General features: G+C 45.7%; 1 protein-coding gene across 7 annotated transcripts; it reads right to left on the bottom strand.

The window, feature by feature from the left end:
- Positions 1–312: 312 nt before the first annotated feature.
- On the bottom strand, positions 313–26,093 carry RBSN (rabenosyn, RAB effector). 7 transcript variants are annotated; one of them, XM_081071654.1, is made up of 14 exons: positions 25,851–26,048; positions 25,182–25,294; positions 23,624–23,943; positions 19,061–19,201; positions 17,426–17,526; positions 16,548–16,593; positions 16,273–16,434; positions 14,117–14,358; positions 12,759–12,829; positions 11,111–11,197; positions 10,046–10,148; positions 8,730–8,822; positions 6,454–7,606; positions 313–1,370 (listed from the first exon to the last, which is right to left on the bottom strand). In XM_081071654.1, exons 3-13 carry the CDS (start codon positions 23,769–23,771, stop codon positions 6,461–6,463), a joined length of 2,340 nt encoding a protein of 779 aa, XP_080927780.1. In that variant the 5' UTR covers positions 23,772–23,943; positions 25,182–25,294; positions 25,851–26,048; the 3' UTR covers positions 313–1,370; positions 6,454–6,460. The 7 variants fall into 7 exon arrangements, with proteins under 7 accessions (XP_080927780.1, XP_080927779.1, XP_080927782.1 ...); XM_081071653.1 differs by lacking the exon at positions 25,182–25,294 and having other exon boundaries at positions 25,974–26,093; XM_081071651.1 differs by lacking the exon at positions 313–1,370 and having other exon boundaries at positions 6,245–7,606; positions 25,974–26,062.
- Positions 26,094–26,608: the final 515 nt, after the last annotated feature.

Here is a 26,608-nt window from a genome sequence, read left to right as displayed (position 1 = left end):
CTGCTTTTCTCTTGATGCTTTTAAGATTCCATTTTTGTCTTTAACTTTTGGCATTTTAATTATGATGTGTCTAGGTGTGGGCCTGTTTGGATTCATCTTGTTTGGAACGCTCTGTGCTTCCTGGGCTTGTATGCCTATTTCCTTCGCCAGGTTATGGAAGTTTTCCATAATTATTTCTTCAAATAGGTTTTCAATTCCTTGCTCTTTCTCTTCTCCTTCTGGTACCCCAATGATGTGAATGTCGGTACACTTGATGTTGTCCCAGAGGCCCCTTAAACTATCCTAATTTCTTGAATTCTTTTTTTTCTTTTTGCTGTTCTGATTGGGTGTTTTCTGCTATCTTATCTTGCAAATCGCTGGTTTGCATCTCTGCTTCATCTAATTTGCTGTTGATTCCCTCTAATGTATTCTTGATTTCAGTTATTGTATTCTTGATTTCTTACTGGTTCTTTTTTATGTTTCCTATCTCTTTGTTGAAGTTCTCACTGAGATCATTGAGCATCCTTTTAACCAGCATGTTAAACTCTGCTGCTGGGAGATTGCTTGTCTCCATTTTGTTTAGTTCTTTTTCTGGAGCTTTGTTCTTTCATTTGATATATGTTTGTCTCCCCATTTTGGTTACATCCCTGCATTTGTCTCTATGTATCAGAGATGCTGTCTGTCTCCTAGTCTTGGTAGAGTGGCCTTACATAGTAGGTGTCCTATGGGGCCCAGTGGCCCAATCTCCCTGGTCACTTGAGCCAGTTGCTGCAGGTGTGTCCCTTGTGTGGATTGTGTTTGTCCTCCTGTTGTAGTTGTGCCTTGGTTGCTCTTTGTACATCAGTAGGAGCGATTGACCCTCAGGATAATTGGTTGTGAGGACTAGCTGTGACTACAGTGGAGGAGCTGTTGTGGAGGGGCTGACCCTACAGAGCAGGATTCGATTTAGCAAGGCTCTGGTGTCTGCCCCGTCTGCTGTTTGGGTGTGTCATCTGCGGAAGCCGCCAGGTGGTGCTCTCTGCTGTCTGAAGGCTACTGGGTATACCAGTCCTGAGGCCTCTTGGGAGGGGCCCCACTGCTGGCCAAGTTCAGCCTCCACTTGTGCCCTGCCCAAGGCCACCTGGCATGAGCCACAAAGCAATCCACAGATGGCTACTGCCTGCACTGGGTTTGCAGGTGCCTAGGAGAAGCTAAGCTGCGAACTGAGGCCTGCTGCCATTAGTGCCAGGCTTGGGACTGTTTAGCAAGAGGTCTGACGCATGCCCAGGACAGATGCTGCTTGTTTGGGGCTTGTGAACCTTTGAGAGATTTTAGGAAAGTCTGCAGCATGAGCCAAGACAGGCCATCTTTTGTCATAATCTCTGGGTATCGTCCCCTTTCCGGAAATAGCTCTGAAGAGATAAAAGTGAAAGGAGCATCTTTTGTTATCTGTAACAAATTAGTCAACCACACCCGTTTTTTGCAAATGAGGTGACTTTTGGAAAGCCCCTAAGGATGGGGGCTAGGAGCAGAGAACCATGTGTTTAGATGGCTGGAATTTTCAGCCCCAGGCCCCCAACTTCTGATCTCTGGGAAGGGAAGAAGGGCTGGAGGTTGAGTTAATCACTAATGGCCAGGGATTTAGTCAATCGTGCCTATATAAGGAAGCCTCCATTTAAAACAAACAACCCTAACTGAAGGGCTTGGGAGAACTTCCAGGTTGGTGAACATATCAAGGTGTTGGGAATGGGGTTCCCAGAGAAGGCACGGAAGCTTGTAACCCTGCCCGCACACCTTGCCCTATGTATCTCTTCCATCTGGCTGTTCCTAAGTTGAAATCTCTTATAATGAACTGATAATCTAGTAAATAGACTGTTTTCCTGAGTTCTGTGAGATGTTATAGCAAATTACCAAACCCAAGGAAGGGGTTGTGGGAACCCAATTGATAAGTATAGCTGGTGAATCAGAAATACCGGAGGCCCACACTTGTAAATGGGATCTGAAATGCAGGCAGTCTTGTGGGACTGAGCCTTAATATGTGGGAGCTGACAATAATTCCAGGTAGACAGGGTCTGAGTTGAATTAAATTGTAAGACATCTATCTGGTGTCAAAGAATTGGTTGGTGTAGGAAAGAGCCCACACATTTAGTGGGAGAAGTGTATAAGTAGTGGTGTTTATAGAAAAACAAGAGTTTTCTTTCACCCTTCCCTCAGGTAAGACAGGAGGGGTGGAGTAGGGAAAATGCCCTTCTCCCAGGTGGGATTAGACTCTGGTAAGTTCTTTTCCCCTGTGGAAGGCTCTGAGGTTTTTGCTTTTTTTTACAAAAATTATTCGTCCCCTTAGCCTGCCACATCCATCAGGGGATCTTTCTCAGCTCTTATCTGTGAAAACCTGGAGGGGTTCCTGGAGGTAAAACCCGTGAAAGTGTGGGATCTCCCTTAGGCTGTGGCCCCCAGGAGTTTCTCGCTCTTGTATGTCTACACTTAGGCTCCAGCAAATCATCCAGAGTTTCTACCAACTCCGGTTCCAGGGGCCTCGGCTTCAGGTAAGCAGATCTCAGCTGTGACTCTGCATTCACTTCTGTCTCCAGATTTTGAGGTGGCAGTATGCACTGTAAACACAGTTCTCTGATGGGTCCAAGAAAAGTCACTGATTTTCAGTTTGTACAGCTCTTTCTTGTTGTAAGGACAGGAGCGACAACTTCTAAACTGTTCGCCTGAGCTGAAACCAGAAGTCCTTTCTGAAGTAGTTTTAAAACTGTGCTAGGCTACTGACGTTTTAGGCAGAAGAGCTTTTGATCATAAAATCCGCAGGATGAAATACCCCATCCCGTTAGAAACAGGGCAGCCTGGGTTTTGGAGTCAGGCAGACCTGTGTGGAATCCCAGTAGTATAGCCCTGAGCCTGCTTAATCTCACCACACTCACTTTTTCATCTGTAAACTGGGGTGGTTGGAAAGACTAAATGAGGTAATCCATGCATAATAATACTTAGCATTCTGTCTGGCCCACAGTGAGAGCTACAGATGATCTCCTCCTAGTTTTGGAAGCTCCATAGGTCCTGGCAAGGTCTGTTTCAAAGGCTCATGTGGTCAATACCAGAAACCCACTCAGCAGCTGCCAACCTTTCCCCACTGCCCATTTCTGCCACCTCTGGGCCAGACACAAAGCTTGAACACTCCCACTGTGCCTGACCCAGATCAAACCCTCCTTGCTACTTAGGGCAAAGGGGGTCAGGCTGACCAGACTTTAAATCCTCATTCCACCACTGACCGGCTATGATTCAGCCAGGCTAATTTCTTTCAACCTGTTTCTTCATTTGTCAGATGCATACGCAAATAACTACCTCACAGGCCAGTTGGTAGCCAAATGAGGAATGTGTGAGAATGTAGCAGTGCTTGGCACAAATGGCAGCCAATAAGGTTCCTCAACCTCACCGGGCCTGTTTCTTCTAGTGTGAAATGGGGCTAATAGGATTAGAAATGGTTTTACACTATGCTTGTGTAAACGGTTCATTTAATCAATACTGCAGGAGTAACTGGGGATAAGGGCAGAGTGACCTTGACTCTGTCTGGAGGCCTTAACCAGACAGATAACACAGGAACTGGGGCTATCTTCTGATACTCAAAAGGTCATTAAGAGAAGGGAGAAGGGATGTCATCTGGTGACTCTCACAACACATATGCACACATACGCAAACACACTCAACCACTAACATTTGTTATTTTATTTTTTTAAAAAGGTTCCAATACAAGGCCCCAGAGTAGTGCATGCAAATCAATGACCCTTACACTGTCCATCACTGTCAGATGACCAGCACAATCTACTACCACAGTCTGTGACCTGGTAAAGAGACCAGCTTCTCACTTTGAGTCCCATCACCTAACTATGCCAATGTCCTTCCTATCACGTGGCTCATGAAGACTCAGGTACATTAGTATATGAACAGCAAAGACACATTGAGCTGCAAGTACAATGAGTACAAGTCTTTAGTGTGTTAGGGAAAATTAAAAACAAGGCATAAAAAGGAAAAGCCACCTTCATTTGATGCCTGAATTCTTAGTCTCTTCCATATATGAGCTGTATCTAGGGAGATTTGCCAACGCCCTATCAAGAACTTGCTTATTTTCCAACGAAGGGAACCATCTGCCTGAAGGAGGGCAAGAAAGGTGAACTATTCCCATGAGGTAAAAACGTGAAGTTGCAGTTGCAATTCACACGCCACCTTCTCCCTGACGCTAACCCATCTCTGAAACCCAACTTTGTGCCTGTGTGAATTCTGGGAAATGGTACTGTTGAGGGACAGAGAATTCTAACTCCTGTCACGTCTATGATTAGAGGAGAATATAGCCATGGAAGAATTAAATGGAAGAATTCATAGAAGAGTACAGCCATGGAAGAATTCAATCACATCAGAGGGTTTTAGTTTGGTTTAGGATATTTGAATTTATTTATTTATTTATTTTTAGTTTTAAAAATGTTTCTTACCTGTCTTTCTCAATGCTCTTAGTTACTTACACATTGCTACCTGTGATTGATTTCAGCGGAAGGGTATGTTTAGTAAACCAGTCTTAACTGAAACCATCAGCTAATTAAAAGAGAGATATTCTCATAAGAAAATTATGATGAAAAGCAGTATTTAGCTTCTGGAACTACCTGCTTTTTGGTGCAGACAGCTTCCTCCTCTTCAGTCACAGAGAAATGACAGACTGAGCGAGAGAAGCATGTAGCCATCCATAAAACCCTCCAGAATTCCAGCAGGAAGGGCATGGACACCTACAGCAGGCAACATTTTAGATGCCTGATTGCCAACTTCCCAAAACTACTACAATCAACAAGGTTGGTAACTGGCTGACGTGAGTATCCCACTCACGTTCCTTTGTGAAAAGAACCCAAATGCAAAGGGTCCACCACAAACCCTCCACCAACTCCCCATTCCCACACCCCTATACAGGACCTTTTCATTCAGCCCAAAGATCCAGTGGGTGCTAACGAACTGTGAATAGTGTAACACAAATACAGATTATTTTAATACCACAATGTTTTTCAAACATTCCCAAGATCAACCGGGGTCTTCCCAGCACGTAACAAAATGAATTTTAGCCCTCAAACCAGTAACCAAGTGAGAGTCTGACCCAGTCAGGTAAGGGGAATAAAGTGACTAGTGGTCAGTTATTGTTCATTAATTAACAAGTGTAACTGCAGGAACTCTACCCACAGCTGAGCACACTTGGGTATCATGATGTCAGATGTCAGTTAAGGGTTCTGTTCCTGTAACCAAAGCACCAGAGCTAAATTAATAATTTCCCTTTTTGTCCTTAATTAATGAAAAGTTCAAGTACTACAGTGGTACCAGAATGGTTCTGGTTTGTGCCTCTTCCAACACTTGTTTCTTAGTGCTAAACATTGGGAAGAAAGTATCTCACTGAGTCAGGATAGGATGAGCCAGAAGGGAAAAAGGTTGATCAGCTAGCCTTGGAAATTACATTTATCTTCTGACTTAGGGCAGCTTCCTGACAACATTCCTGACAATGTTCCACAAAAACTTCCTGATCACCAATTCCTAAGTCATAGACTGGGCCCTCTGAAGAATTCCAGGTCCATGTAATTTTGCCAAAGCTCTAGAGGTTTCTCCAAGGACAGACAATTGTTCCAGCAGTCATTCAGTTTCAACAGAGCAACATTTGGGTGAAGACTCTTCTCCCAAATATTACAACCTCTATCAACCAAAGTGAACCACCTCTGTTTTCTAAAAAGCTCATGGTCAGACTCACAGAGCTACCCAGCGCTGGGAGTCTGACTTCCTAAGAGACAAACAAGAACTTCAACAGAGGGAAAGAGACCCTGATGAAACCTCATTCCCTGTTACCCCCTCTTACAAAGAGGTGCTGGGCTCTCCTGGGTCTACACTAGTGCCTTCCCAGCGCTACCTCTCCCTTCCATTGCATAGGCAGGATGTACCCAGCAGGGCAGAGGAAGCCCCAAACGAAAGGAACCCACAGCCTAATGGGGACAGACTTCTGCCAGAGCAGAGTAAGGTTTAAAGAAATCCATCTTGTCCGTCCGTCTTGGCTAAAGGAAGGGCCCTATAGAAGGCTGCCCTGTAATACTGCATAATGACCAAAGACTAGGGAGGAGCAAATGGACCAGTAGCCATCTCTGGACGGGGCCCGACAGAATTGCATTTAGTTTTATCTCAGTAGTGAAAATTTTAAGTCCCCTAAAGGGAAAACCCAATTTAAAAAAAAAAAAAAAAAAAAAAAAACAGGAAAAAAACCCCAGCAAATGAATGCTGATTCTTCCTGTTCTAGTTCCCATTTTATTATTCAGCTATAGTGGAAAAACCTCCAGCTGCACAGCACGTAATAGCAGATTTCCTCCCCTAACCTGTGTGCATCTGAATTCCTACCCTTCCTCCTTCCCATCAACCCCACCAGCCCTCTCTCCTGCTCCACTGGCTCCTGCCAGGCCCTGGACACAAAGGTGCCCTGCCCACCTGCTGGTCAGTCAGCGCCCCCCTTCTGTTTGGCCAGGGTGCGCTTCAGCTCCCGCAGGTTCTCCGTCAGCACGTCCACCTCGTCCAGGCGGCCGCATTGCTTGGCGTCAAAGATGTACGCCTTGATGTTATCGATCTGCTGCAGGAGGAGCTCCTCTTCTATGGGCTCCTCGCCCTCAGGCCCACCGTCACTGTCCATCTCGAAGGGGTTGGTACCGACGGCTTCCTCGAAGGGGTTGCCAGGAACAGGAGGGCTTGCGTGCCTCTGGTGAGGACGCTCGTCTTCCTCCTCGAAAGGGGTGGGTGCTGGGCTGTCTGAGTTAGTGAAGGGATTCCCTTCCACTGCCTCCTCTTCCTCCTCTTCCTCAAAAGGATTGTAATCTTTGAGGATGCGGGATGAAGAGCCGAAAGAAGGCTCTGTAGCAGGAGGGCTGCTAGAGTCCTCTGCAGCCGGGCTGGAGAGGTCCTCCTCCTCAAAGGGGTTTAGGGAGGGGACCCCATGTGACTGCGATAAGGTGCTCTGGGGGAGCGATTCCGGGCCAAGCACTGGGGGCCCAGACCACACTCGGAGGGGCTCGAGAGCTGAGCTGGGTGAAGGGGTCTTGGGAGCCGCACTGCTCTGAACTGGGGAGGAGCCCAGATCCAAAGCATGAGCAAGGTGGGTGCGAGGCTGTCTGCTGGGCTCCAGCTGAAAAGGCCTGACTTCTTGGAAGTCCAGGGACCGGGTCCGTGTGTGCAGGGATGCTGCCTGGAACTGCTCCCTTTCTCGTTCCCACTCACGTTCACGTAACATCTGCAGCTGCTCCCGCTGCAGGTCCTCCTCCTCAGCCTGCTTCCGGGACAGCTCGATGGCCTTCTCTGTCTGCTGCTGGTCGTACTCGTCCTGCAGCTGCCGCAGGTTCTCCTGCAGTGTGCGCACTTCGTCTGTCCGGCCTGCGGCCTTGGCCTGCTTGATAAATGACGTGATGTTGTGGATCTGCTGCAGGAGGGGGTCCGAGTGCTCGCGCTCCCCTTGGCCTCCTGACAGGGGGAGCCAGCCCTCAGCCTTTCTTAAGGGGACATGGCCCCTGCGAAGGGATGCCACCTCCCCGTTGGCACGAGATGGCAGGTCCCTCCGCCTTTCCTCAAGCCTTCGCTGGGATTCCAGAGCCGCCTGGGGAGACACCAAAGCCAGAGAAGAAACACAGTTACAGGCCAACAGCAATCACACCGTCAGCTGCCCACTGCCCTCCCTCTAGTCCTGTGCCCGCGAGGCTCCAACTGCCCACCTCAGCACTAAACTAACCAACTGCTAAAATCAAGCTATGCTTTTGTTTCAGGGGGAGAGAAGGGGACAAACCCTGATTTTCAACAATGAAATAATGAATAACAGTAAGTTTTTATTTTAAAGTTCTTTTTTTGGGGGGGAGGGGAACAGGACTTTAATGGGGAACAGTGTATATTTCCAGGACTTTTTCCAAGTCAAGTTGTTGTCCTTTCAATCTTAGTTGTGGAGGGCGCAGCTCAGCTCCAGGTCCAGATGCCATTGTTAGTTGCAGGGGGTGCAGCCCACCATCCCTTGCGGGAGTCGAACTGGCAACCTTGTGGTTGAGAGCCCACGCTCCAACCAACTGAGCCATCCGGGAGCTCAGCGGCAGCTCAGCTCAAGGTGCCATGTTCAATCTTAGTTGCAGGAGGCGGAGTCGAAAAATTGAACCAGCAACCTTGTGGTTGAGAGCCCACTGACCCATGTGGGAATCGAACCAGCAGCCTTTGGCACTAGGAGCATGGAGCTCCAACCACCTGAGCCACTGGGCCGGCCCAACAGTAAGTTAAAGATAACATTTTTTCAATCTTAGTTTCACTGACTGTATACCAGTCTTAAACCTCTGAGGCCCATTACTACTCATTTATATTAGAATCTCACACAGTATTAAACACACATATTATTTTCTGTTTAATAATGCATATTCCAAAGCATTCTACAAAGAACTCCCTGGTGTCTGGGTCCTCTGCAATCTGTGCTAGAGAAATAGAACTGCCAGTCTCTGTGGAATCCTGGACAGGAGAAAACCAGTAGACCCTCTGAAAGAAAACTAGGACTTGCAGAGAAAACCAAACAATTTCTGAGTTCTATAGATGAGGGCGAGGCAAGAACAGAACAGAAGAAAAAGGGAAACTAGAGTGAGAGGTTCTGATTTACAGCCTTGCAGGAACCCTTGGCATTTGCAGCGGCCTCCGTGCTCAGGAGAGCCGCAGGAGGAAGCCAGATACCAGCGTCCCTGCGCTCCACTCACCTGTTTCTCCAGGATTCTCTTCTTCTCCACCTCCTGCTTCAGTGACTCAAACTGTTCTTTCGTTGGCAGTGACATCAAACCAAGCAACTTTTCCTATAGGGAGTCACAGACAATTTTACACTTAAACCCCTTTAGAAAAAAGTGAACCTTAAGCCCTGTGTTGAGAGTCCACTTAAGCTAAGTCACTCCACCCTCGGACGGTCACATTAATGAGCAGTAGCAGGAAAGGCCCTAAATCAGGCCAGAAAGTCACCTTCCAAATGAGCCTGGCTTTTCCTTCTGACATGACCAACACCGGGCAGTCCAGTTCTGCACATTCACAATGAGGCCTTTTCCCTGCCTGCCCCATCTGAGCCCCCTACCACCCTTCCCTGCTTTACGTCTGTCCACAGCACTTTTCAACATACGCTATATGGTTTAGGTGTTTCTTGTTTATACCCCTCTCTAGCATATAAGCTTGCTGAGAACAGGGATGTCTGCCTTTTTGCTCATGGCAGGCTACCCACCACCTAGCACACACTGCCTGCTACACATAGGCACTCACCACATGACTGTGGAATATAGTCGCTCATCCAAAGGAGAAAGGGCTTGATTCTCTGCAATGTGGCATTGAAAACCTAACCCAGCAGGACTCCATTAGAGCTGTCTTGGAGCCCCAGAGGTGGTTAACGGTGACACTCACAAGGGGCTTTCTAAGGTAGAGACAATTCAGAGCTAAGCACCTAACTCTAGTCTGCCCTGGAACAAGGAGCTGTTTCCTCCCAATCAATGGTCTAGGCAGAGTTCCTTAGGAGTAATCCTAAGGAAGAAATGGTACATACACGTATGTTCATCAGGCAATACTCCTAACAGCAAAAAAAGATGGGAACCTATCCAGTGCCCAAGGAAAGGGGAATGGTTAAATGAAAGATGGTGTGTACGTCAAAGCAGCACTCTGCTGCCATTCAAATGAGAGCGATTGGAGGACGATGCAAAAAAGGACTTATGATATAAAACTCAGTGATAAAAAGAGAAGACATAAATTTGCAAATATACACTAATTATAACTACTTTATATAAGAAATGCAAATGGAAAAAAAAAGAAGAAAATATACCAGAATGATGCACCACGGTACTGAGGACGTAGGATTAAAGGAGTTCTTACTGTTCTTTGAAATTCATATTTTTCTCTAAATGTGGCACAATGCATTTATAATCTTGAAAAATAGTAAATGTACAAATGAAAACTAAACAAGCCATTCGCTTGGTCTGCCTGCTGAGTGGTAGAAGAGCAGGGGCGGCAATGTGATCTTTCTGCCACCCCAGGATGGCGTTACCTGCACAAAAAGTGTCGCTGAGTATCTGATCATCCTCTGCAGCCGCAAAGTGTTTGTATGTGGTGGAGGGTCCTGGTTCAAGCCTAAGGTTAAGATCTTCTTACTGAATTGAAACAAACACATCAATGTAACAAGCACAGACCGCCTCAGAAACAAGGCTGAAAAGTCTCTGAGTTGCCAGGCTTGCATGCTGGGAAGATTTGCGGAGGAGACAGGCTAGAGAAGACGGGCTAGAGACTCCACTAAAGTGTCCTTGAAGGCAAAGCCTGTTTCTTACCCTTTGACTGTCCCCAAGGCCTCTAACACAACACAGGGTGCATGACAAACACTTGGCCATAGAGGGGCTGACCACACGTGCAAGGCCAGCTTCATGCCTGAGTGACCTGCGCAGCCACACAGGCTCTGGTGCTTAGCAGAGCCCTGGGCTAGGTTTAATATTCTGCTGTCACGGTCTTAAAATCCTTAATAATTTTGCATAAGGGACTTGCGTTTAAGGGACTTGCATCTTGCACCCACAAATTACAAAGCCAGTCCCACATGTACAGACAGACAGGGATTTCTCATCTCGTCAGTTCTTTCTCTGAGTCACTGTTCTTCCTACACTGCAAAGGGCTGATTTAACCCCAACAGCCAGTCCACAGTTAAAAAGCAGTTGTCCACTTGAAGAAAGAGTCTGAGTTTCCATCCTGGCTCCACCACTTTTCCTAGCTATGGTGCGTTATTTTCTCACCTATGCAATGGAAATGTTACTCCCTACCTCACAGGGTAATTTTGGTAGAATAAATGAGCTATACACTATATGGAAGTATCCAGTGATATCTCCTGGCACACAGCTGGTGGCAGGAAGCTCCTATTCCTTTAATAATAATGAACATTCGAAATCTTTAACCAAAAGTTACTGAGAAGAGTGCCAGAGCCGACACCTTCCTCATCCTCCTCCTCTAACACGTACCGCTAACAGCAGGACTCTGGGTAAGCCCAGGTTTGCTAGCCCCCCACCAATGAACTCAAACAGCACCTTCTCCAGTCAAGGCAGCAAGGGAGACATCACGGAACAGACCTTACCTTAAAGCATCTATTAGCTCGTATACTTTTTGCACTTCTACTCGAAGGTCATTGGCATGTTCCAGACTGTAGGTTGTTTCTCCAGCACTAAGGAGGAATCACAGAAATGTTTGATTTAAGTTTCATCACATTGACTGGGGAGTATAGTGTAAAAGGACTCTAACTAAGGTTTAAGGCCTCACAAATGAGACACAACTGGGATTTCTGACTCTTGTATGTAATGTAGTGCTCACTCCCTTTCAAAACATAAGTGTTAATCAATTAGAAGCCACTTTTCAGTTTGCAAACACCATAGGGACAGACTCATGCCTGGGTCTCTAAGGCGCAGCTCTTAAACTCAAGGCCAAAATAAATGCAACTTAATCTGCTTTGGCCTACTTTCCCTAAACAATTTCATTGTATCTAGTAACATGTATGAAGTAGTTTACTAAATGAGTTTTTATACTACATCAGAGCAGAAAGTCCTTGGCTTTTCTCAAATACTCCCCAGGGACCACAGGAACAACTGGAAAGCTGACACGGGGTCCGCAGTGAGGCACGGCACTATATCTATTGCCCCATGCTTATGGAGCTCACGAACAACTGCTCTCGACATGAGAAAAGCACGTTGACTCCCCATCAAGAAGGGAAGAGAGGGAGGCACTGCGCCGAGGGTGGAGCAGGGGACATCAGGAAGGCCAGAGGCGGCTTAACGCCAGTCTCAGGGAAACAACAGCAGTTATTGTGTGGTCTTAGAATTGTTCCTTTACGTCTATCATTCCCACCAGACTGCTGAAGTCCAAGTGCAGTGATTGTGGCTTCTCATTTTTATATCCTCAGCAACTAGCACATGGGCCAAGCTTCCTCAGTGTTTACTGAGAAGAGAAACATTTCCGAAGATCTTGCAGCAATTAATCTAGCCTTGGCAATGGCCACTCAACTCCCTTTCTGAGACAGCAGCAATTTAAGTGGAATAAGTACACAGGACTGCTGCATTTACCTATTTTACCATCTATATATAACAGTCCTAGCTGGAAAAATATTGGTATATGCTGCAATTTGAGGATTCAGTAAAGTTGTTTCATCTCTCACTGCACAGTTTGCAAAAAGAACATCGGACTAGAATTGAGAAGAATTGTGCTTTGTCTCAAGCTCTCCAAGTCACATGGAAAATAACGAGGTTGGCCCAAATCTGAAATCACTTCCCCTGGTCTCAATCATGTCAACAAATTGCATTTCCCTCAGAGCAACTGCCACATAAGGAGTTATCTTGTTCATTATTTGTTACCTGGGATATGGCCTGTGCTAGATTTGGCCCGTGGGCTCAAGTTTGCCCACCCCTGCTATAAAGGAAATGCCTGCTCCAAGCCCTGACAGCTCAGTGTCACCCTGAGGTGGCATTGCCCTTGCTCACCTCCAGATGCTGCACTTGGCAGAGGTGTCTCTTGTCCAAGGCCCTGTCCAAACCCGCTCAATCTGGGGTCACCTGAACCTGGCTACAGAGGACAGCAATGTGTGCCACGAAAATACAGACAAGACAAAGATTCTCTGCAGTCAGTCACAGAAGAAAAGCACAACCAGAGTTAAGATTTTCATTTTCAGCTACTGAAGATTTGAACTAAAATACCTGAAAAGAGTCATTGAATTAGAAAAACAGAAAACAGCTTACTTTAATGATGCTGCCATCTTGATGTATTCAGGAGCTTTTTGGTCAACTTTCTCCATGCAAAGGCGTAATTTCTAAGAAGGAAAAAGAAGGTGAATGATGCTCGCAAGGTACAGAAAAGCCTGCCCAGAAGTTATGCTGCATCAACAGAAATATATTTTAAATGTGCAGTTTTCCGAAATGTAAAAATGCAGAGAGTGTTTTTTTGTTTTGTTTTTGCTGTTATCCATTTCCTGAGTTACAGACCTACTTTACAAGCAGAAAATTTTGCAGGAAGGAAAGAGAGAACAAAATTTTTGACTGCATGTTTTCGACAGGAGCAAGGCCTTCCAGGACACAAGCCAGAGTTTATCAAGGCAAAGAAAAGGAACTAGTTGCTACATTCTTTCTCTGCCAGGTGATGCAAGACACCAGCGTAAGGCATCTGCAGGGCTTACTTCAAAAAAGAAGGAAGCAAAAAGCACAGTTGCTACTTATAAAAATGAGTTATCAGGTCATAGACTCCACATAAAGGAAGGATAATGCCTACATCTGCAGCTCAGCACAGGGTTGAATTAACACCATTTCTAGTAGCCTGAGTCGTTTCACAGTGATTCCAGAAACACAGCCATTATGACCTGCAGAATGGCTAACAGTGACCATTCAGTGATCAAATACACACTCTTCTACTCAGTTTTGCATGAGTTGCTTCCTCTGCCTGGACTCATCTCCTCCTCCCCATCTCCTACAGCCTCCCTGCCCCACCTCCACCTGGAGAATCCTTCTCAGCTTGCAGGTCCCACCTGGCCATTAGGAGGCCCGGCCAGTCGGACCCTAAATCCCACGTTTTTGTACTACACTATGTTCCCCTCAAAGTAGCACCTATTAAAGGTGTTCTGGGGTCACTGGTGGTATCGAGAGCTGAGGCATGGGAGTGGACTTAAAAGGGGAAGCCCTGAGCCTATGGGCAGTTATGCAAACATGTAAAGACCGAAGCTGAAGCTCCCAGGTGAGTGTCACAGGACTCTTCTGGCCCACTGTTCACCACCAGCTCCAGCTTCTGCCCTCACCCCCAGGACCTGTCCACACCATCTGGCAGCCATCCTTTCTCCTCTTATCTCTGGGCCACCAAAGCCTCCAACCTCTGCTTTCAAGAGGGCAAGGAGAGGTGAAAGAACAAGTTTGTGGCAACACACCCAGGATGGCTCTGTGACTCACCCAGGGCACTAGCTAGGAAATCATACCATGGCCCTTTAGCAGAAACTAACAATGATTCAAAGGAACAACTTCTCAAAGCATTCTCCAAAATCTGCAGGCATGTATGTAAGGAAGAGCCAAATCTGCCTCTCGAATCAGACCCAGGACCACACGCCATGAGTCACCTCATAGAGTTTCACAATGTCCGGGGTGTGCTCCTTCTCATCCATCTGCTGCTCCCTCTTGAGCAGCGTGTCCTTGCAATGTGTGCAGCAGCGGATCCTGTCGTCATCCTTCTCGTCCAAGACGGAGCTCACGCTGCTCATGCTGCTGATGCTGCCCCGGCGGGAGCCATGCACGCTGTTGGGTGACTGGCTGGGGCTGGTGTGGGTGCTCAGGGAATCCTTGCTGGCACTGGTGAGCTTGTCTGGAAAGCACAGCACAGGACAGGCAGCAGTGAGCCCACAGCCTCCAATCACCTCTCTGCCCTCAACAGGAGGGGAGTCCACGGGTGCTGATGGGGTAAGAGCAGGGGCAAGAAGCACCCACACTTCTGCTTTCCTGGAGTCAGGGTCTGCAGTGGGAAGGACTCCCACTGTCAGCCACGAGAGAGCCAGAAGCCTAGGACGGTCTGTCTATGAGGGCGTGAGGCCCACCCCCAATCTGGCCTTACCACCTACTGCCCTCCTCCATTTGCCATGCCTCAGACCCAACCCATGTCCTCCCTAGACTGTGCTGACAGCCTTCCCCACTCCCAACCACCTGCCTCCTACCCTTTCCAAAGCTCAGTTTAAATGGCACGTCCTCCAGGAAGACCTCCCTTATTCCTTAAGGCAAAAATGATCTGCCCTTTCTATCAGCACTCCCTACCACGTCACCCCTGTTGGAGAACTTTCCACTCTATGTACACCCCAGAGCTGCCCAAGGAATCTGTGACTCTTTGAGGGCAGAAACTGTTCATATTTATTCATACTAGTACCCCTACATATATAACAGGGCCACCCCATAGCAGCTTCCCAGTAAATGTTGGTTAATTAGCCCAAGAGAAGAAAGATGAATAGTGTCCCAAAAACAAAGCTTATGACGTCTCGGACGAGACGGAAAGCTGGTCTCGGGGAGAAAGAGAAAGTATCCGGGTAATGTGTGCCCAGGGGAGTCTGAGCTGGACAGAGGAAGCGTCTGCTTCTGCCCCACACTGTCCAGACGCCCAGTGGCCAACAGCACATGCAGTCAGCAGATCTCTCCAGTCGTAAAACCACCCCAAAGGTCCCAGAATTGACCAAAAGCCCATTAGTTCACCTTTAGCAACTTTTAACCAGCTGAGGTTCAAAGTTCTGGACATCTGGTTCCACCTAACCTTTGGAGCCTCATCCCCTAATTCTCACACATGTCCTCCACATTCCCACAACTGTTCTGTTTGCTCATTCACTAACCTTCCCCAGGAACTTTCCAAATTCCACGCCTTTGGTCCTGCTCTTTACCCAGGATCCCTCCTGCCCTACCTCTTTGCATCCTCTTTCAAGGCTCTTCTCGAACATCACCTCCTGATCCTGAGCACCCATGCTTTCGCTCTCCCCCACCGCCACAGCACTTGCTGTCTCTCCAATTATGACATGACAGTCTAGTCTATATGATGATGACTGTGACTTTTATCTCAAAGGAAAGGAATAGCCTGCTGCTCGTTTTTCAAGACCCTCTCCTATAGTCTCCTCTCAAAGCCTCCCCGGCCACTTCCAAGCAGAGCTGATATAGATTTGGTCAGCTCTCCTGGATGCCTGATGCGCCTTCTCTCATACTTATTTCTTTATAAAGCAATTATTTGTGTATGAGTCTGTCCCCTGCTAGATGCTAGACCCCTTGGGAGAATGGACGATGCCTTATAGACCAGAGGTGGGCAAACATGACCTATAATCCAAGTTCAGCCTGTTTTTGTATGGCCCTTGCGCTAAGTATGGCTATTATATTTTTAAAAGGTTGTTTTAAAAAAAGAAGAAATGTCACATACTGTATCAAAATAAGTATCAAAATACTGTATCAAAATAAGTAAATGATACTATATGTGTCACAGAGACCATATGTAGCTCACTAAGCTAAAATACCTACTATCTGATCTTTTGCAAAAAAAAAGTTTGCCAACCCATTATAGACCATTTTATCCTTGGCCCTCTAGCACAGTTCCTAGTCTGTAGAGGGCTTCAGGGAATCAACAGGTAAATGAATGAAGAGCCCATGGCCATTAATTTAAACAAAAAGTTTCAAAAAAAATCACCCAGTGGTGATTAGTAAACAGATAGTCTCAGGAGGAGATCAGGGTCCAGGGCCCCGCCTCCATGTTACCTACTTGCCAAGGGAAGGCTGATGAGCTCCATACACTTCTTGCACATAATAGACCCGCAGAGGCGGCAGTGGTGACGGCGGTTACGGATGCTAAACTTATTCCCACAGTCTGGACAAAAAGGGACATCCTGGTCATTGACCCAAGGCACCACGGACTTTTCTATTGCTTTGAGAAGAACAAAACAAAAACCAAACAAACAAAAAAGCAAGCCATTTAAAAAGAGATTTGGTCAGGGAGAAAGATAAATAGAATGAATGTGAGCAAAGTTCTGGAGTTACCTCGGATCTTAGCCGACTCAGTATTCGTTCTGTCAAATGCAGTGAGCTGACAGGAAGATAACAGTGCCAAATGCAATTAGTCAGGTGACGGATACAATTTCCACAAGCAAGAGGCAAGCGGAAATGACCACATTTGCATTTCTCAAGTCTCATCTGTCACCCCAACCCCACAAAGTTCCAAAAGCAATTTCACATGGGATAATCTAGAAGGTACCTCCCTTTGCATGACCTACTTCCAATCTCTTTATTGTCAGTTAGCACTTCAAGCAATAACTAGGGGTGGGTCAAGATGTGGTGGGGGGAGGCGGGACTGAAAGCAGTGGGGAACTTTTGATTCTCCTGGACAATGCAAGTGGCCACCCATTTCTGCCCTGCAAAGTCCGCATATAGAACTGTCCCAGTCGTTGCTATCATGCCCACCACACAATCTAGCTTATACATGACAAGCATTTCCAGGGTCAAAGTCAAACAGAGTGACCATATTATGAAAGACACACTCTCACACTACAGAACGAGAAGGCCCAACTAAGATGTGCCCACACTGCATGCTGGACCCAGCTGAGTTCTCCTCACAGACACCAGCTTCTCTGCTGACACATGGTGTCACACACCAGGCTCCATTGTGTGATCGTGCCTGGGACACCCAGGAGAGGAATCTGAAGGCAGAAAGGCCTTCCAGCAACCAAGTGGGCTTCATAAGGAGGAAAAGGGAAGCTGCATATATGACAAGTCTGTCGACCTGGGCCATTCCCTCCAGTAAGGGCGTTTCTCTGCCAGCATCAGATATATACAACATACAACATGCTGCAGAAATGTCATTTTCCCCCCCAAGAAAATTTATACTTGTTGAAAAAATGTTTTGAAACAACAAAATTTACCTTCTCTAACCTGATTATTAATTTATTGACTTCAACAACATAGTGGTCAATCCTGGCAGCTCGGTGTTTTTTGAAGTCAGAAAGATGGCTTCTCATAGCACCTAGAAAAGTAGGTGGGGAAATAAATGACTTGTCATTTCTCTATGGAAGCCTCTCTGTCTCTCTGCTTATCCTCAATACATTTCAAAAGCAAGTAAAAATTCTAGGATTTTAGAGTCTTACTAAAAATTTAAAAAACTAGGAAAGCATCTTTTCTTCTTTAACCATACTCTTCACATCTAAATTTTAGTTTCAAGTTCTTAGGGATGACCATAAATATTAACTTCTAAACTCTGCCGTTCTTTTGACCTTTTCATAATTTGTGACTTCCTTCAGTTTTTTAAACAGGCTACTTAGTCTAAAAATCACCCAGCTAATTTAACATCGGCAATTATGAAATAAGCTATCCAAGCACTAATAAGAATTCACATGCCTGAAATTTCTCCTTTGTTTCTAATTGGCTTTCAGGTGTAACTCATAATTACATGTGTATAGTATTATTTTTAAAGTCATTTTCTCCTGCCATGATGAAAATGTTTTTACTCTCCAATATGGTAGCCACTAGCCACATACGGAGACTGAGCACTTGAAATGTGGCTAGCGTGTGGGTGAAGAACTCACTTTTAATTTTAAGTTTAAATGGCCACATATAGTTAGTGGCTATCATATTAAACAGCGCAGTTCTAGGACTTTCCTCATCCTAAAAAAACATATTCTGTAGTGGCACTCTAAGAATACGGTAAGATGACCCTGGGTAAATAACATTTCCCTTCTTAGAGCCTGTTTCCTCATCTACAAGTGGGAATGAACGCCACTACCCATTCTACTTCACAAGGCTATGGTGAAAGGTGAACAAGATAATGAGTATGAAAGTGTAATAAAGTACTATGAAGGGATCATTCTTTATCCATTGCAGGGACAGAAAATATTATATTCATGATTGTTATCATTCAACAGTTAAAGGACATGTAAGATTAGTGAGTTCAGCTCTGTGTGGCATGATCTTTTTGGTAATAGGTTTATTGGGATATTATTCACATACATACAATTCACTATTTAAAGCATATAAATTCAATAGTTTTCAGTATACTCAGAGCTGTGCAACCGTCACCAAAATATATTTTAGAATATTTTCATCACCCCCCCCAAAAGGTGATTATTTTGAAAATAAGTAAATGATACTATAATTATGTGTTTCAGAAAATAAAGTTGTACAAACCAGTGCCTTTCACTAGGCAGGTAATATCCCGCGTGAGAGGAGACAGCCCAATCAATGGAAATCCGTGCCTGGGCTGATGTCACAGACCTGGATTTCTACCTCAGTTTTGCAGTTTCCTGGGTGTCTGACCCTGGGCAGGTCTGCAAGGGGTGCAGTGAGGATTAAATGAGAGCACACCTGGAAAGCACTTAATGTACTACCTAATACAAGGCAGATGCTCAGCTCATTCTCGTCCCTTTTCTCCCCTACCACTAGGACATAAGGTCCGCAGGAAACGTAAACCATTTTGGTTTACTGATGCCTCCTCAGCCAGCTCTTCAAACATCAGCTAGAGATCTCAACAAACATTTGGTGAGTAAAGAAATTGAATTTCTTACCAAGCTCCTGGGGTTCCCACATGTAAGGATCAACCCCTCCATAACTGAAAGACTCATATCCTTGGGTCCCTGATTCGGCTCGGTCCTCTCCTTCTCGTTTCAACAGCCTGTTCTTTGCTTTCTTAGCCTTCTGGACAAAACCTCAAAAAATGGAACAAACATCACAAATGACTCTGAAGAACACCCTGTAAATAGTCAAGGGAAATCGCAAAACCCAAGAGTTAAAGAAATAATTATGCTTTGTATAAAAAGGCTCAAGAAATTTTTGGATCCCAAATAAAATGCAATAATAATCATATAACCACTGTATTACAAATACCACAGAGCAATCCATTCCCTTGTCGTATTACCAGTAAGTTGGTTTTATGTGGTCAGTATATAGCGAAATGACTGCTCACTGTCACATGTAAGAGCCCAATTAAATAGAAGTATTAAAATCAAATTCAGTGAGAGGACCACGGTGATGGAAGTGTGTTTTTCTGTATCTTAATTGGGGAGGTAGTTAAATAGGTATATATGTTTTTCAAAACTCACTGAATTGTACACTTAAAAACTTATATGTATACTATACCTGAATTAAAATACAGTTTTTTAAAAATAAAATTCTACAGTACTAATTTATTTACTCTAGGGACTCATGAGGAAATACTTCTTGTTTACCTCCAGGATGAGATTCAGCCAAACCAATATCCCTGGGCTGCTGTTCCCCATAATGCTTAACTGTACGTAAAGTTCTTTCCCTACACACTTACTGAATGGATGTATGAGAATATTGGCAAAGAGCGTCAAGAAACAGATATAACACCTACAACATAACACAAAGGGAACTAGACTTGGTAAGAAGAGCAAATGAAGGTTCCCTGAATTGGTTCATTGTATGTACCAGGCACAAAGCAAAGTGCTTTCAAATACATTATACCAGCTCATGCACACATTATGAAGCAGGTGGTATTCCTACTTACAAGTAAGGACATGATGTCAAAGAGAGGGAAAAACTTGCTTCACCCAAGATCACAGAGCTAATAAGCAGCAGGGCTGGAATTGAAAACCTTGTAAGTCTAAAACAAGCGCCCCAGCTCTCCCCACCCAGCACTGATTTGAATACTCTGCAAAACAGGGCTTCCATCACCTTTGCTGAGGTGAGAGGACTGTTAATGGAACAACAGTCAACTGGTGAAAAAAAGAATTCTCAATCCTGTTGCTCTCATCAATGTTCTTAAATCTTAGGTGACTGCTATCCCTTTTGCCACTAGAAAACACCAGATTTAATAAAAACTGATATATGCGTAATTTTTTTTACATTAATAGATCATTACTTCATGGAGTTCCCATGATTCTGAAGTGCTCTGTCACCTGAATAACACTAAAAACACTCCCACTGCTTTTCAAAACTCTAGGTAAATGCAGATACGGAGGGGCTGGCAGGTAGGAGGTGAAATTGATAATGTTATATAGACATGTCTTTGTTAGACAGTCAGGTTAATAAGCAAATTCCTTGATTATCAGTCACTATGGGATAGCTTTCTCCAACTGGGAAAATAAGGTCCACCAGAACTAAAGGACATCCTCTAAAATACGAGGTCTGACAATTCAGTTTGCGAACTCATCCTAGAAAAAGTGCTACATACCTCATTGCTGAATATCACTACGGTCACCTTCGAAGTGTCCCCTTGGGCAGCTATGCACCAACACCAGTGCCTAGTCCACCCTTCAAGGCAATTTTGGAACTCTTTCTGGAATGGCCATCAGAGCTGTTGTTGTATTACTCTTGATGTCCTGAATGTCATCAAAATGTCTTCCTTTCAATAGTTCCTTTTATCTTCACGTAAAGAAAGAAGTCATTGGGGGCCAGATCAGGTGAGTAGGGAGGGTGTTCCAATACAGTTATTTGTTTACTGGCTAAAAACTCCCTCACAGACAGTGCCGTGGGAGCTGGTGCATTGTCGTGATGCAAGAGCCATGAATTGTTAGTGAAAAGTTCAGGTTGTCTAACTTTCTCACGCAGCCTTTTCAGCACTTCTAAATACTAGGTTAACTGTTTGTCCAGTTGGTACAAATTCATAATGGATAATCCCTCTGATGTCAAAAAAGGTTAGCAACATCGTTGCAACAAGTTCACAAACTTAATTTTGAGACCTCGTACATTAGTCTTTCTTAACAACAGTGAAGAGGACAGTGTCTGATGTAAATACAGAGCCTAACAGACAAGAAATTGGAGTTAGCAAACACCAATTCATTTCTGCAAACAAGACTAACCTATGTCAAGTTAAACAGGCAATCCATGCCATTTTACCACTGTAAGAGGCATAGAAAAACTGTCTGGCAACCTTCCCAGGGTGGGTGTAACCCTTTAAAAGGGGCCAATTAAGAACAATCCCATATGTTTTTTAAAACACAAAGCAGAAGCAAAAGCAAATTCTCAACCACTTTTTCTTTCACTGACTGTAGATGTGCTAAACTGAAGCTGAATCATGGCTAGGACCCAAACCCACTAACTACTTTTTACTAATGTCAAGTTTAAATTTTCTTTTTTAAACTGCCTCCAAAACCTGAAACCATTTCACTTTCACTTTAGGCAAGTGAAATGTTAAAACCAAGGTTCGCTCTTTTGGTTTTAACATTTCACTTGCCTAAACTAGCAATGTCATAAAATTTCTAAGAATCAAAAGACCAAATGGAGAGGTGATCTGTTTTTCAAAGGACTTTCTCAAAAATCTTTGATGTCAATCTTTAAAGCTTTACTTTCCTGATTCTGAAACACATAGTCAAGAATTCCTTCCCTACTAAAGAATGCTTAACTCAATTTAGTTCTTCTGAGGCAGAGATGGGGGGAAAATGGAGGGAGAAAAACAAGTGAATACTTGCCAGTTTCTTTTACAAGGAACAAAATTTCTACTCTATTTAGTATTCTCTAAATAGATTCCCATGTCTACTATTCCCTAAATAACCTTAAACATTTTTCTTCTAATAAAAGGGTTATCACAGGAATCTGAGGACATTCTACAACCTCTCTACCCACTGGCATCAGTCTTAGTGGTATCAGAGTACACGACGCGGTTCAGCTAAGACTGGACACTCACTGAAAATCATGGAGGCCCTTCAATTGTCCAAAGGAACTTAGATAATCAGTTTGTTTGTTTGTTTTCCAGCTGCAGTACATGCTACAATTGGAATATAGGGCCTCACATCATCGGTGATCTCATGTGGAAAGAGTAGCAGTAGTCTCAGAGGTGACAGAAGACATGGGTTCAAAGCTTAGCTCTTGAACTCAATTCCTCTGTGACCTTGGGTAAGTTATTCAACTTCTCTGAGCCTCACTTTTTCTCTGTAAGATGAGCCCAACCACCCTACAGCAGGGTGAATCAAATGAAATTATATGTGAAAGAACTCTGAAAACTATAAAGCGCAAAAAGCATTTTTGGGGGGAGAGGGCGGAGAGCTCCTAACAGTTATGGCTCTGCTCCAGCCAGAACCCACCTGGCCATCACCGTATTCAGGATTTTGAAACTGTTTTACTTTGTCATGCTTTTGAAAAGAAGTTATAAATGTTAATGCTTTCAGCAACTCTTTTTTTCTGAACTGAAAATATGACATAGAGTGTGACTATTTGATTACCGGGTGCATATGACTCACGTGTGCGGAGGCCAACGTACACGTACCACGTTTCCCGGAAAATAAGACCGGGTCTTATATTAATTTTTGCTCCAAAAGACGCAGTAGGGCTTATGTTCAGGGGATGTCATCCTGAAAAATCATGCTAGGGCTTAGGTCTTATTTTCGGGGAAACACGGTAGGAATACATGATCATTCCTTTCTCTCCCACCCAACAAAGATTTGTGAATACAGCATCCATATCTTTTCAGTCTCACTGCTGAAAACGAAAAAGTGAGTTTCAGAGCAGTGGCATCACAGTTAGGGGTTAGAATCTGAAGTCCAGGAAATGAACACTGTTTAGTTAAAATTTCTGCAACTCTCCAACACCTGAGCCCTTGAAAGCTCAAATACTAAGTTTTAATTTTGGGGGTTGTTTTTCTTTGCTTTTCAACTATGACCCTCCTTTTCTTGAGCTGCAGAGGACAAGGTCTAGTTGAGAAAAGAAGGATGGCAGGAAGGCTTGAATTTGTGACAAGTAATTGAATCAACAATGTGCCTCTACTTGCATAGCAAAGGAAAAGAATTCCACTCCAAAACCCTCGGAGGCTGGCAATGAGACAATTCAGTCAGCAGAGCACAGTAACTACATTTATTAGGTTCAAAGCCTGGCTCTGCCTCATTGTGTGACTTTAGGCAGGTTATCTAATCTCTCTGTGTCGGATACCCTCATCAGTAAAATGGGGCTCATCGCCGCATAGCTATTGTGAGAATTAAATGAAGTTAATACATGGGAAGACTTTGAACAAAACCTGGCACGTGGTAAGCACTAGATAAATGTTTGTGGCTATTGTTATCCATTTATGATTGTTAATATCATGTTCCAGAGGCAACATGGAAGCTGATGAAAACCACCCCATGAGTTCAAGCTCCTACTGACAGAACGGGATAAGCAAACTCCTCGCCTCTTACTTTTAATTTGCCCTTTGACATCATGGTCTTCCCCGGAATGCTCTTCCTCATAATGGGACTGAAGCTGATAGAAAGACTGTAGGTCCTTCAGGCACAAAGGGCAGAGGAAGCCCTCCCTCACTTCTCCTGGGTCATCCAGAGAGGCCATGGCAGTGTCCCTGTCAACCTGCACAAGGCAGGGGCCTCATGCCAACCCTCAGCGGGATTCCTCCGCAAAGGACCAGGGCTCCCGCAGCGTTAACTTAACCAGGCAGCACACAGATGACGTGGAAGTGGTATCATGGCTCTGGGCGAGGTTTCCTCACTGGAGTACAAGAAGCCTTGAGAAAGGAAAGAAGAAGGGGGGGGAAAGCCAATCAGGCAAATTAGCAGCAATTCAGAATTCTCTTTGTTCTTTCCATCATTCAACAAGGATACTTAATGTTTGTTCAGTACATGTTTGAGAACACAAACTGCTTTCTCAAATCCTTAGACCAAAACATAAAACCATCTAAGATAGGAGAACATCACAGGACAACGGCAGCTCAGTAAAGTGGGAAGCACAGATGCTTGAAGATACGAAAGGAAAATTCAACTTCAACAGCAAACACAATACCCAGGCAATTCTCTAACATTCATTCCAAATGATCCAACTTCGTAATTTGTAGATCATAGGAGTAATGTCTGAAGGTACTTATCAACAAATAGGAGTTTTTCTTGAACTCTCTGTACTTGGATCATTGATTCAACCGCATCTATTGAGCTCTTGAATCCTGCGTCAAAAATACAACAATAAAAAAGAGAGAGTGCCTGCCCTAATAAACAAAACAAACATCAGTCTAAGGAGGAGCATCAGAAACCTAGTGGTCAAAAAAGAAAAATCTGTTTTGCATTTTGTACTTGTAAAGCACTTTCTCTCCAATGAACTTACTAGATTTTATAAACCAGTACGTGACAGTTGAGCAGGCAGCCAAATGTTCTCACTGCTTTAAAAATCAAAGGATTTCGTGCTTAAACAATTCAGGGCTTAGTAAGTTACATTTTCAGTGTTCTTGGGCCATGCATGGCAAAGTCACTTCCAATGTCACCTCAGAAGGACTCCCGGTCATAAGGAGAACCCAGACCACAAAACCACTCCACAAAAGCAGAGCAATTTCTCCCCAACCACAGTAGAGAGTAAGAGGGACTGTGTGACCCTCAGCTTTCGACGGGCGTGCCGAGAGGGCCACTGAGGCGGGACGGCCTGGTCCCCAAAGCTGAAGGGTGGCAGTGACCCAGAAAGTAAACAAAGTCTGTTTCTCTCCTCTAGCGAAGAAACCCAGTGACTACATATAAGCAAATCTCACCGTGTTTCCAGATAGTCACTGACATAGCAGCGCAGGTCCTCGTCCCACCCAGTGGTTCTTCCGACACCCTGGCTGTGACAGCCCCTTCCGTCCCGTGCGTTCGGCCCTAAGGCCGCAAATCAAACACCCCCCCCCCTCACATCTGCATCCAACCTCGCTTCCTCAAGGACATGCCTCTGACTTGAGGCCTCCTCCCCTCCGACAGCCCCTGCACTTGTCCACACCGCGCTGACCTCAAGTGTATGAAGTAACTGACGACCTGGGACTGGAAGCTCGCTGAGGGCAGGCTCCATGTCTGTTTTTCCACCACCATGTCGCCAAGGTCTGCCACGACGTTCGGCACAAACTACAAGAACCACAATGAATGACCTGGAAGATCAGACCACCAAAGACGCACCACACACCAAAGAAGTCTACCACAAACCACAAGCCGGACGCCACAACCATAACGTAGGCAGGCCCACACCGCGCACCACGCCAAACGGGAAAACAAGACCTACGTGTTCTGCACCTAAACGTCCAGCCGGCGCCGCGGAGACGGCCGCACACAGCCCGCGGCACCTCGCTCCACACCATCGGCACACGTCGCCAACCTCCACACACCACGAAAGACTCACCCCCGCAGGGCAGACGTGACAACTTCACACGTCGCACAGACGCCACACCAAACGTGACAAACAACACAAAAACTCAGACCCCAAACGCCTCAACCTCACACAGAGAACCAAACACAACCACCCGCGAGACGCCCACCCACCCTCAGCCGCACAACCACGCACGACTGTACACGCCCCGCGAAACCACACAGAGCCCAAACAGAGCCCACTCAACGCAGGCACACACGAGCGACCCGCAAGACCCGAAAGCCCCCTCAGCCACTACGCAGGGCACACCCGCCCCACCTCCGTCCCACAGCCGCTCGGCCGCCCGTGGCGGCGCCTGAAGAGAGCGGCGCCCCGGCCGCTCAGGCCCGGTCCGCCTCGGTCACCGGCCCGTCTCCCGCGGGCTCGCAGGCCTTTCCAGACCTTGGCACGGGCTCTGGGCCTCCACGGTTCATCACACCGTCGCGGCCGCCATCGCCATCGGTTACTTGGCGCTCGGCAGGCGCTCCTGTGGCAGCACCGAAACCGGAAGGCAGGCTGACAGACGCCCGCCGAGCGCCGAGCCCTCCAGCGCGCGACACGGGCCGCGACCGACTCCAAAAGCGCTGGGCGACCGGCCGCGTCTGCGCAGGCGCTGTAAGAACCAGCAGGGTGAGCTCAGTAATTCTGCAACGTTTGGACGTCCCAGGTACTTACGTATAATGCGTTAACGCCAGCCGCTTGCTCTCCACCCCGTGGTACAGGTGGGAGAACTGAAGCTTGTATATGATGGAATTCTTGAGCTTTCGACCAAGGTGTGCAATGAATGAGGCAGCAGGGTCGCGGGTGGGGTCTTTAACACCTCCTACCCTACCCCCAGCTACAGTTCTAAATTAAGTTGAGTCAAAGTTCTTGAGAGCTAGAGATAAAAGGAATATTTTGGAGACTTGGGGGATGTGGAAAGATCCGGAATAGAACCACATGAGAGGGGAGACTTGTAATGAGAGGAAGTATCCATTCGGAGGGTGGACAGCGTGGGGAAATCTGTGGGGAATCTGACATTTTCAAATGTAAATCAA

Source organism: Rhinolophus hipposideros (assembly GCF_964194185.1).
Source record: "Rhinolophus hipposideros genome assembly, chromosome: 14".
NCBI classification, from domain to species: domain Eukaryota; kingdom Metazoa; phylum Chordata; class Mammalia; order Chiroptera; family Rhinolophidae; genus Rhinolophus; species Rhinolophus hipposideros.
The sequence above is the reverse complement of the archived record's forward strand: the minus strand, read 5'-3'. Positions and strand labels throughout refer to the sequence as shown.

Excerpts from the sequence above, each read along its gene's own strand:
- RBSN (XM_081071653.1), bottom strand. The coding sequence starts at position 23,771 with ATGGCCTCTCTGGATGACCCAGGAGAAGTGAGGGAGGGCTTCCTCTGC. Across the intron at positions 11,198-12,758 it reads AAGATGGCAGCATCATTAAA|TGCTGGAGAAACAACCTACA; the intron begins GTAAGCTGTTTT and ends ATTCCTCCTTAG. Across the intron at positions 10,149-11,110 it reads GAGCTAATAGATGCTTTAAG|TAAGAAGATCTTAACCTTAG; the intron begins GTAAGGTCTGTT and ends GTTTCAATTCAG.